This window comes from Hyla sarda, chromosome 8 (assembly GCF_029499605.1).
Source record: "Hyla sarda isolate aHylSar1 chromosome 8, aHylSar1.hap1, whole genome shotgun sequence".
NCBI classification, from domain to species: Eukaryota; Metazoa; Chordata; class Amphibia; order Anura; family Hylidae; genus Hyla; species Hyla sarda.
This window is the reverse complement of record NC_079196.1, coordinates 56005083-56025626: the sequence shown is the minus strand read 5'-3', so window position 1 is coordinate 56025626 and position 20544 is coordinate 56005083. Positions and strand designations below refer to the sequence as shown.

Below are 20544 nucleotides of genomic sequence, written 5' to 3'. Positions count from 1 at the left end.
CTCTTCGTATTCCTAATGCCTTTCACGTCTCTCTTCTCAAACCACTCATCCTCAACCGTTTTTCTCCCAAATCTGTTCCTCCCACTCCTGTTTCCGGCTCCTCGGACATCTTCTCTGTCAAAGAGATCTTAGCTTCCAAAAAGGTCAGAGGGAGAACTTTTTTTTTAGTGGACTGGGAGGGTTGTGGTCCTGAAGAGAGATCCTGGGAACCTGAGGACAACATCCTAGACAAAAGTCTGCTCCTCAGGTTCTCAGGCTCTAAGAAGAGGGGGAGACCCAAGGGGGGGGGTACTGTTACGCCGAGCGCTCCGGGTCCCCGCTCCTCCCCGGAGCGCTCGCTTCACTCTCCCTGCTGCAGCGCTCCGGTCACATCCTCTGACCCGGGGCGCTGCGATTCCGCTGCCAGCCGGGATGCGATTCGCGATGCGGGTAGCGCCCGCTCGCGATGCGCACCCCGGCTCCCGTACCTTACTCGCTCTCCGTCTGTTCTGTCCCGGCGCGCGCGGCCCCGCTCCCTAGGGCGCGCGCGCGCCGGGTCTCTGCGATTTAAAGGGCCACTGCGCCGCTGATTGGCGCAGTGGTTCCAATTAGTGTGTTCACCTGTGCACTTCCCTATATCACCTCACTTCCCCTGCACTCCCTTGCCGGATCTTGTTGCCATTGTGCCAGTGAAAGCGTTCCTTGTGTGTTCCTAGCCTGTGTTCCAGACCTTCTGCCGTTGCCCCTGACTACGATCCTTGCTGCCTGCCCCGACCTTCTGCTACGTCCGACCTTGCTTCTGCCTACTCCCTTGTACCGCGCCTATCTTCAGCAGCCAGAGAGGTGAGCCGTTGCTAGTGGATACGACCTGGTCACTACCGCCGCAGCAAGACCATCCCGCTTTGCGGCGGGCTCTGGTGAAAACCAGTAGTGGCTTAGAACCGGTCCACTAGCACGGTCCACGCCAATCCCTCTCTGGCACAGAGGATCCACTACCTGCCAGCCGGCATCGTGACAAGAATCAGTACAGGATAAGTAATGTAATGTATGTACACAGTGACCGCACCAGCAGAATAGTGAGTACAGCTCTGGAGTATAGTACAGGATATAACTCAGAATCAGTACAGGATAAGTAATGTAATGTATGTACACAGTGACCCCAGCAGCAGAATACTGAGTACAGCTCTGGAGTACAATACAGGATGTAACGTAATGTGACCTTGTGTGGTGGACCACCGGTGTATGGTGGACCACAGGTGTAGCGGTGTAGGTGGTGGGATCAGATGGTATTAACCCCTGGGGCAAGATGTTATTAACCCCCAGTGTTCGTGACGCCAGAGTGGTTTTTGGTACTGGAACCGCACAAACGGTATCTCTGCTATTCCAATGCCTAGTTAAGGAAAGGAGAGTCCACAACCAGTTATGGTTTAACGGAGGCTATACTGAGTTTAAGACAGATGGTATTATCTTCACAGCTAGGCCAGATTCCCAGAGAGGTGGCCAGGAACTCGCAGCTTGCTGGGACCAATTATACTTGTAATAGACTTGAGACAATTATCTTGAGGCTTGACTATATGCAGGATTTGACTATTTGTAGTGACAGCAAACATAGACTTTTCACTTACTGGAATGACTGTAGCTTTGTGGCCTTCCAGGTAGCTGGTCACTTGCACTGAGATCTCTGGTGTTAACTGTTCCTCAGCAAAGATCATAAGAGAAGAGAATGAATTGTAATGGCTGCCCTTTTATATAGTGGGGGGCTGGACTAGGACCCATTGGTCAAGCTGTGTTTCATGGGGTTAAGCTGGTGCTCTCTGGGAGAACATGTGACAATAAATCATGTGACTGCATAACATAACATGTGACAGACTTACAGGTCCTTGAGACAACCTCTCACAGGTCCTCTGCTCTATCTATACATTAGGATCCTGTCAGGTTACTGAGGGTCTCAACCTGACAGGGCCCAAACCCCCATACTTAACATAAGTCGTCCTCGACGTAGGTGCTGTCAGAGTTGAGGGACGAAGTGACCGCGGGGCCAGATGCAGTTCTGAGGCATTTTTAGATAACAAATATCCATTTCGGGCTGGTATTTGTATAAATTGTCCATACACGCTCTGGCTTGTGGTTGAACAGGATTAGTGATGACAGATAACTTTTATTTAAGGACTTTTGACAATGCATATAACAACTGGACTATGCATTTTACACTTAACTATACACAACATGCCATTGTGACTATGTATATAACATACTATGCATGACTAGACTATTTACTAGACATTGTATACACAACTAGACTTAGAACTTTAAAGTTAGACATTTTTGGATTGGGTTGCCTGAGGCTCTTTGCCCAATACCTTGGCTACTGGGGTCCCTAGGCATTTAAAACACATCTCCCCAGAACACTACTTTTAGTTTTTTTCCCCTAGACTTATTTATGCTAGTCAACTTTTATAGATAACATTTTGAAATTTCTGTTACCTTGTATTGACTACGTGCATTTAGGTGAGTATCAGGAGTACTTTCTAGCCAGGAAAGTATCCTGCGCACAAATATAATGATATATGACATTAGATACATTTGACATTAAGTAGACTGTGAAATGTTGAGTACTACAGTACTACTGTATGTGACTGAGGAATACAATACTTATGTGTACATGACTTGTGTACATGATGTGTACACAACTATGTGTACTTTAGTCTTTGTATCAGGCGGGTATCTGCCCTTGTATGGAACGTTGGGACCTACACAGCACCATCTCTTGGGACTCAGGAACAGAAACCTCTTCAGGAGCTCTTGACTCAGCTGGACTTGCGACAGGTTCCCCCCTTTCAGGAGGCGAAGTAGGTTGTGACTCTAGACTGGCAGGACTTGAACTTGGACTTGGAGGTTCGGTCATGGGTGAGGCAGGTGATCTGGAGACTGGAGTATATTCTTGTGCCAACGGTGACAGAGCTTGAGCCGGTGTAATCACTAGAGTTGGTTGCACAGGTTTGCAGCTCAGCTAGAAGGGAACATGGGAACATCCATGGACAGGTGAATTCCCTCTGCGGGCACATACTCCCTCGCAGGTTTGACTGGTAGTGAGGGAGGTATCGGAAGCACAGGCAAATCCTCCTTGTGACACAACTTGATTTGATTGCGATGAACAACTTGCGGTTCGTACCTGGACTTCTGGATTGCACACACATCTGAGTCAGGGTAGGGTACTGTAGTCACCATATAGGGCTCCGTTTCCCAGATGGAGTCCAGTTTGTGAGCTCTTGGGAACTTCCGCAGCCAGACCTTGTCACTTATTTGGAGGGGTTTGGCGGAGACATGACGGTTTTAGTCTTGCTGCTGCTTCTGATGAGCCTCACCCATCTTTCTGTTGACAATCTTTTGCTTCTTGGATCCTTCTTTGATGGTCGGAGACCCATTCCATAGAAGCCTGCGTAGAGTTATTGAATGGAGCCCTGAGTCCGAATGTGCGATCTTTTGGTAGCTTGCCATGTCGGCCCATCATCAAATAGAATGGGGTGTATCCAGTTGAATAGTGCACTGTGTTGTTATAAATCTCCAAGAGCTCAGGTAACAACTGGGGCCACTCTTCGTGCCTGGACACAGATGCTGCTCACAGCATGTGGATGAAGACTTGAGTGATCCTCTCACAGAGCCTGTTCCCTTGAGGGTGATAGGCAGTTGTCCTGAGTTTCTTGCAGGCATGAAATTGACACAGCTCTTGGAAGAGTTGGGCCTCAAAGGCCGTTCCTCGATCAGTAAGGACAGACTCTGGACATCCAAGGATTCGTACCCAATGGGAGCAGAACATCTGGGCTGTGGTTTTGGCTGTAAGATCTTTGACTGGTACGACTACAACCCACTTGGAGTAATAATCCACCATGGTTAGAGCATAAGAGTACCCGGACCTGGTAGTAGACAACTTGACATGGTCTAGCGTGACCAACTGGTTAGGCCTTTCACTCTGGATGGAATGGAGGGGTGCTCTGGCATCCTTATGCCCTTTCTTGGTGACGTTGCAGACGGCACACTCACTGCACCATTTCTCATTGTTGCTCTGCATCCCAATCCAGTAAAACCGTCGCCTGACAGTGGCTTCTGTCTTGTGGACTCTGAAGTGTCCCGACTAATCATGGTAGGCATTGAGGACCATCGCCGCGTCCCTTTGAGGAACCAGGATCTAATGAAGTAATTCAACCGAAACCGGATCCAAAGAGTTTCGGTACAACAGTCCCTTATGCACGAACAGTCACTTTCTTTGTCGCCACAGCCGTTTCAACTCGTAGTGGCTCTGAGCCCGACATAGACAAGGTTGGTACCTTTTTCATTAGAAGGTAGTCCAACAGATCCTCCATGACTCGACTTTCGTCCTACAGAGTCCTCCAGGTGTACAAATCTTCCTGGACTTTCTTGGACCTAGATTCGCCCTCTTCGAGGATAGTTACAGTATTCTGACTCACAAATCTCTGGTAGAATGGGAGCATCTCGTCTTCGACAGGTGGTTCCTTGCCGGGGGCCATCCGAGATAATACATTAGCATTGACATTGGACTTGCTGCTTCTGTACTTGATGGTGAAGTCATAATTGGCCAACTTTGAAGCCCACCGCTGCTCAATGGCACCCAGTTTGGCAGTGTTCAGGTGGGCCAATGGATTATTATCGGTATAGACAGTGAATGGTGTGGCAGCCAGGTAATCTTTAAACTTCTCAGTCACAGCCCATAAGAGGGCAATGAGTTCCAGCTTGAAGGAGCTGTAATTGGCATCATTCTTTTCTGCTCCGCACAGATTACAACTGGAATAGGCTATCACCCGCTATTGTCCTTCCTGGACTTGGGATAGGACCGCCCCCAAACCTTCAAAGTTGGCATCGGCGTACAGCCGGAATGGTTGAGTGTAGTCTCGACATGCCAGGAACGGTGGCTCCCTCAGTAGGTGTTTCAGGGCTTGGAAGGCTGTCTCGTGCTCTTTGGTCCAGGCCACAGGTGGCTTCTCACTGTAGTTCTCCTTCGCTGTACCCTGCAAGAGGGCTGTGAGGGGTTCTGCAATCTGGGTGAAGTGAGGAATGAAGCGGCGGCAATACCCGGCAAATCCCAGGAAGCTCCGGACATCTTTCACTGTGCGCGGGGTTGGCCAATTCTTAACAATTTCCACCTTGTTGGGATTAGGCTGGACTCCCTCAGCGCTGACAACATGACCTAGGTAGTGTACCTGAGGTTTGAGCAGATGGCACTTGGACGGCTTCATCTTCCATCCATGTTTGATCAATACTTGGAAGACGTCTGACAGATGACCAAGGTGCTCTTAATAGGACTTAGAGTATACAATGATATCATCAAGGTACAGCAGGACACTCTGGAAGTTTAAATGGCCCAAGCATCGCTCCATCAGCCGCTGGAAGGTAGCAGGGGCATTTCACAGCCTGAACGGCATGCTCTTGAACTCAAACAGTCCCATGGGGGTCACAAAGGCTGTTTTCGCTCAGTCTTCCTCAGCCATAGGCACTTGCCAATACCCACTGGTTAAGTCCAAGGTGGAGAAGTACGCTGCCAACCCAAGAGCGGTGGGTGATTCCTCGATTCTTGGAAGAGGATAGGCGTCCCTATGGGTGATGTCATACAGTTTCCTATAGTCGACACAGAAACGTATGGTCCCATCCTTCTTTTTGACCAGAACTAGGGGCTGCCGCCCAGGGACTCTGACTTTCCTGAATTACATTGGCGTCCTTCATGTTGACTAACATCTTCATGACGGTTTGGTACATGCCTGGTGTGACCGGACGGTGTCTCTCTTTGATAGGTGCCTGTCAAAATCCGATGCTGGATCATGGACTTACGTCCAAAGTCTGTAGGATGCTTACTGAAGGCTTCGTGGTGCCTCTTGGCGACATTGATAACCCCGTTGACTTGATCCTTTGGGGTGGTTTCATCTCCCACTTAAATTTGCGCCCACCAGGGTTTGGGGGGACTTTCCACAGAACCTGGAGTCACTTGGGCTGCTTGTTGTTGAGCCACTTTGTGTTCTGATAAAATATCACCTGGCTCTAGAAGATACAACTGGGCCACTGGAGTGTACTTTGGTAGGATGGTAGCCACACTTGACAGATTGACTAGCCGGACTGAAACTTTCCCATCAATAACGGTGACTAGACTCCTTGCTGCTTGAACTAGTGGATGATCTTCCAACTGGATCGGCTCCAACAGGGCTTGATAGTCCTTATTTCTCCCTCCGGGACGGGCACGGTACCACAGGACTGTCTCTATGTTAGGTTGTAAGATTACCGACCTGATGTCTTGAATCCGTACTTTGCAAACTCCTCCTTGTCGATTGGCAAACTTCTGCTCCGCTTGGAGAACCTTTAAGTGATGCTGCGCAGTCCGCTGGCCTGAGGGGGACATGTAAGGGAGAGAGGCATGCAAAGAATCTACTATGTCAGTAAAACAATGTTTCATGAAATTCATCCCCAATATGAATTCTGCAGATCCCTTATCAGACACATCAGTTACAATCACTCCCTGTGCCTTAAGCACATTTCCCCACTTGATACCTGAGTATTGGTTTCCTGTTACCTGCCACTTCCTTGACATCAACACTGTCAGGTTCACACAACAAATTAACATTCCAGTACTTGCAATCACTGGATGTCGTATATCTGAATTTTTCCAAAGCATTTGATACAATGCCACATAAAAGGTTGGTGCATAAAATTAGAAGAATTGGGCTGGGGGGTGAATGTGTGTAAGTGGGTAAGTAACTGGCTCAGTGATAGGAAACAGAGGGTGGTTATTAATGGTACTTATTCTGATTGGGTGACTGTTACTAGTGGGGTACCACAGGGGTCAGTCTTGGGTCCTGTCCTATTTAATATATTCATTAATGACCTTGTAGAGGGGTTGAATAGTAAAGTAGCAATCTTTTCAGATGATACTAAGCTCTGTAAAGCAGTTAACACTATAGAGGACAGTGCACTATTACAAATGGATCTGAATAGGTTGGAGGTTTGGGCTGGGAAGTGGCAGATGAGGTTCAACACTGATAAATGTAAGGTGATGCACAGGGGTAGGAAAAATCCGGGCTGGGATGATGTATTAATTGGGAGCACACTTGGGATGACTGATGTGGAAAAGGACTTGGGAGTCTTAGTTAACAGTAAATTTAGCTGTAGTAACCAGTATCAAACAGCTGTGGCCAAGGCAAATAAAATCAAGGGGTGCATCAATAGGGGCATAGATTCCCACGACAAGGAAATAATTCTACCGATGTACAAATCACTAGTCAAACCACACATAGAAGAACACTGTGTACCGTACTGGGCAACAGTGTACAAGAAAGATATAGTGGAGCTGGAGAAGGTTCAAAGAAGGGCAACCAGGGTAATACGGGGAATGGAAGGACTAGAGTACCCAGAAAGATTATCAGAATTAGGGTTATTTAGTTTAGAAAAAAGAAGCCTTAGGGGCAACATAATAACTATGTATAAATATATCAGGGGACAGTACAGAGATCTCTCCCATGATCTATTTATACCCAGCACTGTATCTATAACAAGGGGGCATCCTCTATGTTTAGAGGAAAGAAGGTTTCTACACCAGCACAGATGGGGGTTCTTTACTGTAAGAGCAGTGAGACTGTGGAATTCTCTGCCTGAGGAGGTGGTCATGGTAAACTCTGTAAAAGAGTTCAAAAGGGGCTCTGGATGCATTTTTGGAGACTAATAACATCACCGGTTATGTATACTAGATTTATAGGGACAGAACGTTGATCCAGGGATTTATTCTGACTGCCATATTTGGAGTCGGGAAGGAATTTTTACCTCTAGTATGAGGGTTTTTTGCCTTCCTCTGGATCAACTCAGTAGGGACTCATAAGGGTTATAGGTTGAACTTGATGGACTTGATGGTCGTTTTTCAACCTTATAAACTATGTTACTTGTAAAACAGCTCTTTAGATATAGTGTACACTTGTGACCCTGTATCGATTAGTGCCTCCAACGGGATACCCTCCACAACAAATTTTACACAGGGGCAAAGGGCGACATATAGGCAGAGTCCGGACTTCGATTGTTCTGGGCTCGGACCTGATATCTGCTTTCCTGAGGGCCAGTCCGTGACCTCAATGGAAATCCGTTTAAATCCCAACATTGTACCTTCCAATGTCCCGATTTGTTGCAATAGGTGCAAAAGGGCTTTTGAGTCCCTGGGGGCCTATTGGGCGGATTATGGTGGGGGTTAACTTGACTGGGGCAGGAGCAGATACATGTCTCTTAGGTAGGGGCAGTTCACGGTTGGCTTTAGCGGCCTGACTGGCAAGTTCCTTCACAGCCTGAGTCAATTGTTCAATGTCTTCTTTGACACTCTGAATTTCTGAGGCTGTGGAGGCTGGTAGGGCATTAGATACTGGGGCGGGAGCCGGTGGTGGTGGTAGTTTGGGGCTGGCTGCCGCATCCAGGGGTTCTGGCATAGGGGTATAACTCTCCTCAGACTCAGTCTCAGGCTCTAGAACCTGAATAGCCAGGCTTTTAAAAGCAGAGATGGACACATTGGGATTTTGCACTGCTAACATCCTCAATTGAGCTTTGTCCCATTTGTTATGACCCCCATAAATAAATCTTTTCATCAGTTTCACCAGCTCTTTACTAGTGTAGAAATCACAAAAATGGTTGTAGTTTTTTTTGTTTAGTTTTTTTGTTTAGTTTTTTTTTTTTAAAGGGGATATTTAATCAGTTATTAAACTATAAATATGAATTATTGGCAAATGTTAAAATTTTTATTTTCTTCATGGTCACTGCATCTGCACTCACATTTAACCCCTGGACATGTTTTATCCACACCGTTCTAGCTTGTTTGGGCTCTAGTAATCATTGAATATTACGTGAGATGCTTCTGCCTGAATTTTTGGGGGTTTACAATTTGGTGCCAAAATCTGCAAATTTGGCAACAAAAATGATGGATTTTGGAGACAAACAACAATTTTGGGGCAAAAAAAATTCAATTTGGCGGCAAGAAAAAGTTCTACCATCAAATCTGGCAAGTTTGGTGCAAAAAAAAAAAAAAAAAAAAGTGGCCCAAAAATGACATCTCACATATTTTCATAGGTCACAAGAGACCTTTGAAAATGTGAGGAGAAAAAAAAGTGTGATTAATATTGATGTAACAGAAATTACAGTAATTTTTGAATATCTCTCCCAGTGTTTTTTTTTGTGTCTGGGTGACTGTAACAGCAGATTGCACCATTTCAAACATGGCCACATACTTGTCATTTACCTCATATACATTTGCTTTTTTTTTTTTTTTAACTAGGCTATTCACCTGTCCTTGCAAGAAAGCCATAAAATGCAGTGCTTTGGGGCCAAAAGAGAAATGGTTGTAGACATAAATATTCATTATTGTGTATGGCCATGACTGACTAAATGGGCTAAACTTGTAGCACTGTTTATAATCCTACTAGAAGAGTACCCTGTGTTGCCTGGTCTTCCTACCTAAACCTTGTAGGAGAGGAAAAGCAACTATAACACTCTCGTCCTCACATCCCAGAATTAATTTTTGTGGTACAGAAAAGAAGTGCATGCAGAAATGTTTATTTGACTGTGCTGCAGGGGCTGTAGTGTAGTTCATAATACGGTGTCTGTACCTGTGTTTCATGGTGGTCTTACAATTCTTATGTGATTTTGGCCCCAATGTTTATTTTTAACAGCATACAAAATGAGTGTTGTCTCAGGTTTTCCCAGGTTGCAGTGCGGCCCGAGACATTACATCACTAGTCAGGTGTTCAGAGGATGCCTGTCCTTGCTTCACTAGGTGGGGGTGAGATTATTCTGCAGGGAATTTATTTTGGCCTCCAGCTGTTGCTGGAGTGGGGTGGCTGATGTGTGAGAGGAAGAAAAATGACCTCACACTTACAAACATGGAATTATGCGACCTGTAGTTCGAAGGAGGGAACTCCTACAGGAAATAGCCAGTTCACAAAACTGGTGTTATGGTTGACTCAGAACATAGCCGTTTAGCTCCAAGACAAGCGGATCCTTCCTAAGCATGTCCATCACTGTCTAGCAGGTAAGTACTAAAATCACTTTATGGTGGATAACCCCATTAATGTAAGCCACCAGCATAGTGAACTTCATTGCTCAGTGGCGTGAATCATTCTCAGTCCACCCTTGCTATACATTTTTTAATGCGTGATCTGTTTTATGAGGTCCCCAACCATTTGTACCCTTTGAGCCAGACTTAGTGAAAAGCTGCTTTTAAGTCAAGAACCTTGACATATACAATGCAAAGAAGCACAAAATCTTAAACCTTTAAAAAACGAAAATCAGATACATATTTCAGTTTATCAGCTCTCCAAAATAGTTCTCCAGATGACACAAAACTGTCCCTTTACTGCCACCTGTAGGAAATTATCCTGTAGGTCAATATCTGACCCATGAAAAGCCTTGAAACATGACTAGGGATGTGAGCCAGAGAAACCGGTCTCTGGTTTGACTATTATCACAACAGTGGTCCCTCAAGTTACAATATTAATTGGTTCTGGGACGACCATTGTATGTTGAAACCATCATATGTTGAGACCATAACTCTATGGAAACCTGGTAATTGGTTCTGAAGCCACCAAAATGTCATCCAAAAATTGGAAAAAGTGAGGATTAAAGAAAAATAAGAAGATAACTAATATAGATAAAGTAAATCCTTACATATAAAAGTAAGAAAGATCTGCCGGGAGCTGTAAATCGCTGTCTATTTAAGTATTTCCCAACCAGGGTGCCTCCAGCTGTGGCAAAACTACAACTCCCAGCATGCCCGGACAGCCGAAGGCTGTCCGGCCATGCTGGGAGTTGTAGTTTTGCCACAGCTGGAGGCACCCTCTTCGGGAAACACTGGTCTGTGTAGAGGACAGGAGCTTCTTCAGGGTCCTGTAAAGAACACGCTATACTAAAAAAGGGAAAAAGGAGCCGTTCTCACTTGATGTCCAAAGGAGCAGCTAACCCTGGCACAGGTAACGAGTAAAGAACATGTAATACCTCCCTTTACTGTAGGGGGCGCTACCAGACACCAGTCACTGCATGCACTTTAGGAATACACGGGTTTTACCAGTGAAATATCCATCCAATTGTTTGGTTCTTCCAGCCATTGACACGTTTCGCAAATTCCATTAGCATTGTATGTTGATTCTGGTTTCAAGTTACAATGGTTCAGAAAAGACCATTGTATGTTGAAACTATTGTATGTTGAGGCCATCGTAAGCTGAGGGATCACTGTAGTCTATTGTCAAGTCTCAGACGTTGACTTAAACATAACTACGTACAGATGGCCCAAGTGTATTATCCCATACATAAAACAGGCATATATATGTATGATATTGTTAATGTATGTGTTGTATTGTAGTTAGTGTATACAGTAACAACTCATGGTGAACCTATGATGAGCCACATGTGTGGTGTGAGGTAAACCACATGGGGCTTCTGATCTCTGGTTGGGGATTAAAGGGGTACTCCGGTGAAAAACGTATTATTTTTTTTTAATCAACTGGTGCCAGAAAGTTAAACAGATTTGTAAATTACTTCTATTAAAAAATCTTAATCCTTCCTGTACTTATTAGCTGCTGAATACTACAGCAGAAATGTTTGTCTTTTTGAAACACAGAACTGTCTGCTGACATCACGAGCACAGTGCTCTCTGCTGACATCTCTGTCCATTTTATGAACTGTCCAGAACAGCATATGTTTGCTATGGGGATTTCATTTTACCCTGGACAGTTCCTAAAAATGGACAGAGATGTCAGCAGAGAGCACTGTGCTTTTGATGTCAGCAGAGAGCTCTGTGTTTCAAACGGAAAAGAATTTCCACTGTAGTATTCAGAAGCTAATAAGTACAGGAAGGATTAAGATTTTTAAATAGAAGTAATTTACAAATCTGTTTAACTTTCTGGCACCAGTTGATTTAAAGGACAACTGCAGCGCAATATACACTTATCCCCTATCTACAAGATAGGGGATAAGTGTTTGATCGCGGGGGGTCCGACCGCTGGGACTCCCCGAGATCTCCCTAACGGGGCGCTGCCATTGGCGCTCATAGTGAGCGCTAAGGCGCGTAGCGTCGACCTAGAGGTCGACGGTGACGCCCCGTCTCCTCCCCGTCCCCATACAGTTCTATGGGGGAGCCCATAGAGATGCATGGAGGAGGCGTGCCGGCCGCAACGTCATGCTGCGGCAGGCACGGGAGAGCCACGGCTGTGCAGAAGTTCGTGGGGGGTCCCAGCGGTCGGACCCCCCCGCGATCAACCACTTATCCCCTATCTTGTAGATAGGGGATAAGTGTATATTAAGCTGCAGTTGTCCTTTAAAAAAAAAAAGGTTTTCACCGGAGTACCCCTTTAAGGATCTAGATGTTTGTGTTAATTAGACTAATATATGTGTACAGCCATAAGTCCTAACATAGAGACGTTCATAGCAAAGCATTGAAATCTTGAGCTATAAAATGAGCTTGAGACATGTTAAATATTTTGATGGTTCTCTGTAACCGTGTATTTCCCTAGAGATATGGTTTAATAGACAAGCTTAGACATAGTTAAAGCATCCTACTAAATTGAAGCCCTTAGGGTGCTGTAAGCAGCGGTCCCAGAGGAGCAGCCTTGTTTGTAGTGTGACTTGCCAGGAAATCTATCATCAGAGCATCGCCTTTCCTCCACTAAGTGTTTATCTTTTGGAGCTGAAGGCCACAGTCAACAACATGACGTAGTTCCATTCAGTAATTCCTAGTAATGCCAATTTACAATACAGCCCCATCTTTATACTTATGCATTCATTGCCATTTTTACCATTTATAGTCATTTATACAGTGCAGTTCAGTTGCAACAAAACTAGGATTAAATGGGGAAGAGAAGAGAAATGTAAAGCTTGCTGCGTTTTCCTTTTCTTATGGTATCTGAATTGTATTGTATGACTGTTCTCACCGAGTGAAATTAGGTGCCATTGTTAATATGGTAAATTCTTATCCATGAATACTTGTACCCATGGACAGACACACCCTTGTGTAAATTTATTGAGAATCTAAATACGAAGTTAAAGGGGTTAGAAAGTTACCGTATTTTTCGCCCTATAGGACGCACCGGCGTATAAGACGCACCCAATTTATAGGTGCAAAATCTAAAAAAATAAAGATTTTGAACCCAATAGTGGTCTTCAACCTGCGGACCTCCAGATGTTGCAAAACTACAACTCCCAGCATGCCCGGACAGCCGTTGGCTGTCCGGGCATGCTGGGAGTTGTAGTTTTGCAACATCTGGAGGTCTGCAGATTGAAGACCACTGCATAGGATTTAAAACTCACGTGTCCCCGCCGCTCCAGACCCGTCACCGCTCGTCACCGCTGCCCTGGATGTCGCTCCATCGCTGCCGCCGTGTCCCCGTCGCTCCGGAACGTCTCTGCTGCCGGCCGGGTATCCTGGCTCTCCGTCGCCGTCGTTACGCACGTACGCGACAACATGATGACGAGGAAGGAGAGCGCCGGCCATACAGGGATCCCTGAACGGAGAAGACACTGAGGAGGCAGGTAAGGTCCCTCCCGGTGTCCTGTAAGCATTAACCTGGCTATTCAGTCGGGCTGTACGGGACCACCGCGGTGAAATCGCAGCGGTCCCGAACAGCCCGACTGAACAGCCGGGTTAGTGTCACTTTCCCTTCAGACGTGGCGGTCAGCTTTGATCGCCACGTCTGAAGGGTTAATACAGGGCATCACCGCGATCGGTGATGTCCTGTATTAGCCACGGGTCCCGGACGTTGATGGCCGCAGGGACCGCCACGATAGGGGTGTATTCGCCGTATAAGACGCACCGACTTTTCTCCCCCAGTTTTGGGGAAGAAAAAGTGCGTCTTATAAGGCGAAAAATACGGTAAACAGATTTGTAAATTAAAAAAGGAAGTTGTGTGTGCAGCTCACAATTAATACACACCGAGGTCAAACTCGGGCATGCAACTATACCTCAGTTACAGAAAAGAGAAAACCAGAAACAGAATATTTCGCCCGGACCTTCTAGGTGAGTATATATAAATTTCGGATAGGTTATAAATGTAAGTTTGGAACTAATAAGTAAAAATTGATGTAATAAAAAAATTAGATCGTGCTTCAATAATAATGCAATAGGTTTATTAAAATATCACAATATAAAAACTTACTCCTCACAGGGCCCTTGTGTGGAGAACATATAAAATGACAGGCAATCAATTGATACTATATGTACATAGAATAGATTTATAACACTGGCATATTGTGTACAACAAGCAGATGCCTATTTGTAACAAGCAAATACTTGTTGCACAGATCAAATAGTAGGGAAAGCCTATATACTTGCTTGGCTAATTCCCGCATAAGAATAGTTAAGATGAAATGTATCCTTATTATAATATTAGACAGTTTGTAGCAATTAGAAAAATGGTGTTACCCGTCCTTTTTGTAACAACTCGGTCAGTTCACACTGGAGACAATCGATGTTGTAAGGTGCCTGGATGGTTTAATGCACCTAATCCTCCAAGCGGCGGTCCCAGATGGTATTCAGGTAGTAGCCAAGCAGAGTCCTGATCTGGAGCCGTGGTGATTACCTCGGGCTTATGGCGCTGGCAGGCGCCGATGTATAGAAGATGCCGGGAGACCGTTAGCGCTGGCAGGCGCTGGAGATAAAACAGTCCTCACCGCTGGGCTTCAATGCTGGCTGGATGGAACCGGAGACCGCACGCTGAGTACGAGGAGCTCGCCTCGTGTTGCCGGCGTGTGACGTCAGCAGATCTTAGAGCTGGAATCTCTGCACCAGAGTTGAACTTGTAATCGTTGGACCGGACGATACTGGACTGGATACAATGTAGTCCGATGATTCACAGAAGGTAACTGACCGTTGATAGTGGGTAAAGTTCACAAATAGCGTTTGTGCCAGTGACTATGTAGACAAGTCTAGACGCGTTTCAGGGTTAAATGGTGTAACCCTTTCCTCAGTAGTCATACATGGTTGCCATAAAAGGCAATCCTTTATGGCAACCATGTATGACTACTGAGGAAAGGGTTACACTATTTAACCCTGAAACGTGTCTAGTCTTGTCTACATAGTCACTTATACAAACGCTATTTGTGAACTTTACCCACTATCAACGGTCAGTTACCTTCTGTGAATCATCGGACTACATAATATCCAGTTCAGTACCGTCCGGTCCATCGATTACAAGTTCAACTCTGGTGCAGAGATTCCAGCTCTAAGATCTGCTGACATCACACGCCGGCAACACGAGACGAGCTCCTCGTACTCAGCGTGCGGTCTCCGGTTCCATCCAGCCAGCATTGAAGCCCAGCGGTGAGGACTGTTTTATCTCCAGCGCCTGCCAGCGCTAACGGTCTCCCGGCATCTTCTATACATCGGCGCCTGTCAGCGCCATAAGCCCGAGGTAATCACCACCGCTCCAGAATAGGACTCTGCTTGGCTACTACCTGAATACCATCTGGGACCGCTGTTTGGAGGATTAGGTGCATTAAACCCTCCAGGCACCTTACAACATCGCTTGTCTCCAGTGTGAACTTCCCGAGTTGTTACAAAAAGGACGGGTAACACCATTTTTCAAATTGCTACAAACTGTCTAATATTATAATAAGGATACATTTCATCTTAACTATTCTTATGCGGGAATTAGCCAAGCAAGTATATATTTGCTTGTTGTACACAATATGCCAGTGTTATAAATCTATTCTATGTACATATAGTATCAATTGATTGCCTGTAATTTTATATGTTCTCCACAGAAGGGCCCTGTGAGGAGTAACTTTTTATATTGTGATATTTTAATAAACCTATTGCATTATTATTGAAGCACGATCTCATTTTTTATTACATCAATTTTTACTTATTAGTTCCAAACTTACATTTATAACCTATCCTAAATTTATATATACTCACTTAGAAGGTCCGGGTTAAATATTCTGTTTCAGATTTGTAAATTACTTCTATTAAAAAATCTTAATCCTTTCAGTACTTATGAGCTTCTGAAGTTAAGGTTGTTCTTTTCTGTCTAAGTAATCTCTGATGACACGTGTCTTGGGAACCGCCCAGTTTAGAAGAGGTTTACTATGGGGATTTGCTTCTAAACTGGGCGGTTCCCAAGAGACGTGTCATCAGAGAGCACTTAGACATAAAAGAACAACCTTAACTTCAGAAGCTCATAAGTACTGAAAGGATTAAGATTTTTTTTAATAGAAGTATTTTACAAATCTGTTTAACTTTCTGGAGCCAGTTGATATATGAAAAAAAGTCTTTTTTTTTCCTGGAATACCCCTTTAAGTGGACATTAAACAGGAAACCAAATTAAAAACCCATGATCCAGTAGGTCTCAGAACTAAGGGTGTTCATGATAGAACACAGTTCTTTTATAAAATCCCTATTCCACTCAACTTACACCTTTCACCAAATGAGTATGAATACAGCAGTCTCATCTGCTGCCAGGTAGACTCTTATCAACTGATCAACAAGACCTGGATAATAACTGGGTACCATTGGTAAAAAAAACTCTTTTCCAGACCTTGCTTTGCCAATTGGCATGCCCCAGAATTTATGAAGCATAGGATGTTACTTAAAGGGGTACTCAACAGGAAAATATTTTTTTTAATCAACTGTTGCCAGAAAGTTAAACAGATTTGTAAATTACTTCTATTTAAAAATCTTAATCCTTAATCTTCCAGTACTTATCAGCTGCTGTATGTTCCAGAGGAAGTTCTTTTCTTTTTGAATTTCCTTTCTGTCTGACCACAGTGCTCTCTGCTGACACCTCTGTCCATGTCAGGAACTGTCCAGAGTAGGAGCAAATCCCCATAGCAGACCCATCCAGCTCCAGACATAAGTACTGGAAAAATTAGATTTTTTAAATAGAAGTAATTTACAAATCTGTTTAGCTTTCTGGCACCAGTTGATTAAAAAAGTGGAGTACCCCTTTAAATGATTTGGTAAGACCTACTAGCCTACCAGAGATTCAGAAAAGCCACAGGCTGTTCCTTAAAGGGGTTCTCCAGCATAAGGTGATTTAAGTTCGTACCTGGCAGACAGTAATGGACATGCTTAGGAAGGATCTGCACTTGTCTTGGGCTAAATGGCTATGCTGTGAGATTACCATAACACTGTGGGTAGCATTCTGTGAACTTGTATTTCCTGTTTTCAGTTTTCTTGTTTGCCTACAAATCCCATGATTACATTTTCCTCCTTCCCACACATCAGCCACTCCACCCATTGAAACATAAATGAGCTGCAGACCTGTGGTCTTCAATCAGGATGCCTCCAGCTGTTGCATTCGTTGCAGATTGATCCCTCCACTCATTGAAGCAGACAGGCTCCCTGTCATCAGCTGACTAGTGAGTCTGGTCTCGGCCGCATTGCAAGCTGGGAAAAATCCGAGACAGCAGTCATTTTGTATGCTGATAAAAATAAATATTGGGATGAAAATCACATAAGAATTGTGAAAAAACCGTCACACACAGGTACAGACACTATATTATAAAATGCACTAACTTTACAGCCCCTGTAGCATAGTCAAATAAAAAAAATTCCTGGAATACCCCTTTAATACAACACATCTCAAAAAGTCAATCAAAAAACAACCCCTATTGGAACAGATTTTGAGGCAATTTTTCGACAATGCAACCTACTTCTTATGGGTGAATTCACAAATATTCAATTATACTTCTGCCCCCAAATTCCTGGGACCAAATATATAAATACAAATATATTAGTAAAGTGCTCAACTGTACCTAATAGATTAATTCTGTATTTATTTTCTATATAGACAAGGGGTGGGCCTTTAGAATTGTTTTCCTATTGGGCCCAAGCAATTCAAGTCTACCACAGATCAAGACCAAGTGCCTTTATCCAGCCAGCAACACTAACCACCTTGTATATTTTCTACTATGTTATTCTCAGTTAGTGAAACTTGTTTGACGTGAACCTTTTTTTTTAAATATTTATTAACAGGTAGCTGCACTCCAGGCAGAGATAACAAAAAAGCAACAAGAATCTGCAGATGACTTGGCCAAGGCAGAACCCGCTCTCCAAGCAGCAAATGCAGCTCTAAACACCTTGAATAGGGTAGGTGGCAAGATCTCTTTATCTTGTTGTTTCTTTACCACAAAGAAAACATAACTCATTATTTCAAATATCAAAAGTTAAATCTTACAGAGCTTCGAGCGTTTCCTAATCCACCGGCTCCTGTAACCAATGTGGCCGCTGCTGTACTTGTCCTCTTATCCACAAATGGCAAAATACCTAAAGACAGAAGCTGGAAAGCCTCCAAAGTGTTGATGAGCAAGGTAAGAATTTTTATTTCTTATTTTTAATCTTACAGAATATACATTATGGAGTAGGCTCTGCTCGGACTCCCTGATGGGCAAATAACCCCTGACGTATTTGATGCCAAATCATGTTTCATTGTTGAGAGTCATAAAGTTCATCTTGAAGAGCAACCTGATGCTTTTGGATCCCAATGCCATATCTGTAACAGGACCCATCTACCATGTGCCATTTAAAATATTGGTGTTTTCTTGTTTATCTGAGGTTTTTCTTAGGCTACCTCTACCTATCTATCTACACTTTCAGTATCTACTTACAACTTTGGTCACTGTAAGTTATTGGCACCCTTAACTTTATATTTGGTTGCACACCCTTTGGAAAAAATAACTGAAACCAGTCACTTCCTATAACCATCAATAAGCTTCTTACACCTCTCAGCCGGAATGTTGGACCACTCTTCCTTTGCAAACCTCTCCAGATCTCTCTTATTGGAAGGGCACCTTTTCCCAACAGCAATTTTAAGGTCTCTCCACAGGTGTTTAATGGGATTTAGATCTGGACTCATTGCTGCCACTTCAGAACTCTCCAGCGCTTTGTTGCCATCCATTTCTGGGTGCTTTTTGACTTATGTTTGAGGTCATTGTCCTGCTGGAAGACCCAAGATCTCGTATGTAAACCCAGCTTTCTGACACTGGGCTATACAGTGCGACCCAAAATCTGTTGGTAATCCTCAGATTTCATGATGCCTTACACACATTCAAGGCACCCAGTGCCAGAAGCAGCAAAACAACCCCAAAACATAATTTAACCTCCACCATGTTTCACTGTAGGTACTGTGTTCTTTTCTTTGTAGGCCTCATTCCATTTTTGGTAAACAGTAGAATGATGTGCTTTACCAAAAAGCTCTATCTTGGTCTCATCTGTCCACAAGATGTTTTCCCAGAAGGATCTTGGCTTACTCAAGTTCATTTTGGCAAAATGTAATCTTGCTTTTTTATGTCTCTGTGTCAGCAGTGGGGTCCTCCTGGGTCTCCTGCCATAGCGTTTCATTTCATTTAAATGTCGATGGATAGTTCGCGCTGACATTCAAGCTGTCCTGCAGGCTTAGGGAGCATCAGTATCTTTGGAATTTGTTTGGGGCTGCTTATCCACCATCCGGTCTATCCTGCGTTGACACCTTTCATAAATTTTTCTCTTCCATCAACACTCAGGTAGATTAGCTACAGTGCCATGAGTTGCAAACTTCTTGATAATGTTGCGCACTGTGGACAAAGGCAAATCTAGATCTCTGGAGATAAACTTATAACCTTGAGATAGTTGATATTTTTCCACAATTTTGGTTCTCAAGTCCTCAGACAGTTCTCTTCTCCTCTTTCTGTTGTCCATGCTTAGTGTGGCACACACAGACACACAATGCAAAGACCAAGTGAACTTCTCTCCTTTTTTATCTGCTTTCAGGTGTGATTTTTATATTGCCCACACCTGTTACTTGCCCCAGCTGAGTTTAAAGGTGCATCACATGCTTGAAACAATCTTGTTTTTCCACAATTTTGAAAGGGTGCCATTTTTTTAGTTTGATGCGATATTATGTCCAATTTTCTTTTTTCCTTCCTTTTTTGGTTTAGTTCCAAAACACACAAAGGGAATAAACATGTGTATAGCAAAACATGTGCTACTGCAATCATTTTCTGTGGGTGCCAACATTTACAGCCATGACTAACTAACGTATATATATATATATATATATATGTATATATATATATATATATATATATATATATATATATATATTTATACATATGCTCTTTATCTGACGTAAACGTAGCCTTAGGCTGGGTTCACACTACGTTTTCTCCCATACGGGAGCGCATACGGCAGGGGGGAGCTAAAAGCTCGCGCTCCCGTATGTCACCGTATGCGCTCCCGTATGTCATTCATTTCAATGAGCCGACCGGAGTGAAACGTTCGGTCCGGTCGGCTCATTTTTGCGCCGTATGCGCTTTTACAACCAGACCTAAAACCGTGGTTGACCACAGTTTTCGGTCCGGTTGTAAAAGCGCATACGGCGCAAAAATGAGCCGACCGGACCGAACGTTTCACTCCGGTCGGCTCATTGAAATGAATGACATACGGGAGCGCATACGGTGACATACGGGAGCGCGAGCTTTTAGCTCCCCCCTGCCGTATGCGCTCCCGTATGGGAGAAAACGTAGTGTGAACCCAGCCTTACAAAGCAGATATTTGTTCTGATTCTGGTTCCA

General features: G+C 44.2%; 1 protein-coding gene across 10 annotated transcripts in view; it reads left to right on the top strand.

Annotated features, from left to right (window-relative positions):
* LOC130285427 (dynein axonemal heavy chain 11-like) overlaps window positions 1-20544 on the top strand; it is a 523820-nt gene that overhangs the window by 290435 nt on the left and 212841 nt on the right. For all 10 annotated transcript variants that reach the window (XR_008847325.1, XM_056536793.1, XM_056536797.1 and 7 more), the window contains 2 exons: window positions 17969-18082; window positions 18160-18303. Coding sequence is in view for 9 of the 10 variants with exons in the window: in XM_056536793.1 (XP_056392768.1) it covers window positions 17969-18082; window positions 18160-18303 (258 nt within the window). In the remaining variant the exon portion in view is untranslated. The remainder of the gene's footprint in view (window positions 1-17968; window positions 18083-18159; window positions 18304-20544) is intronic.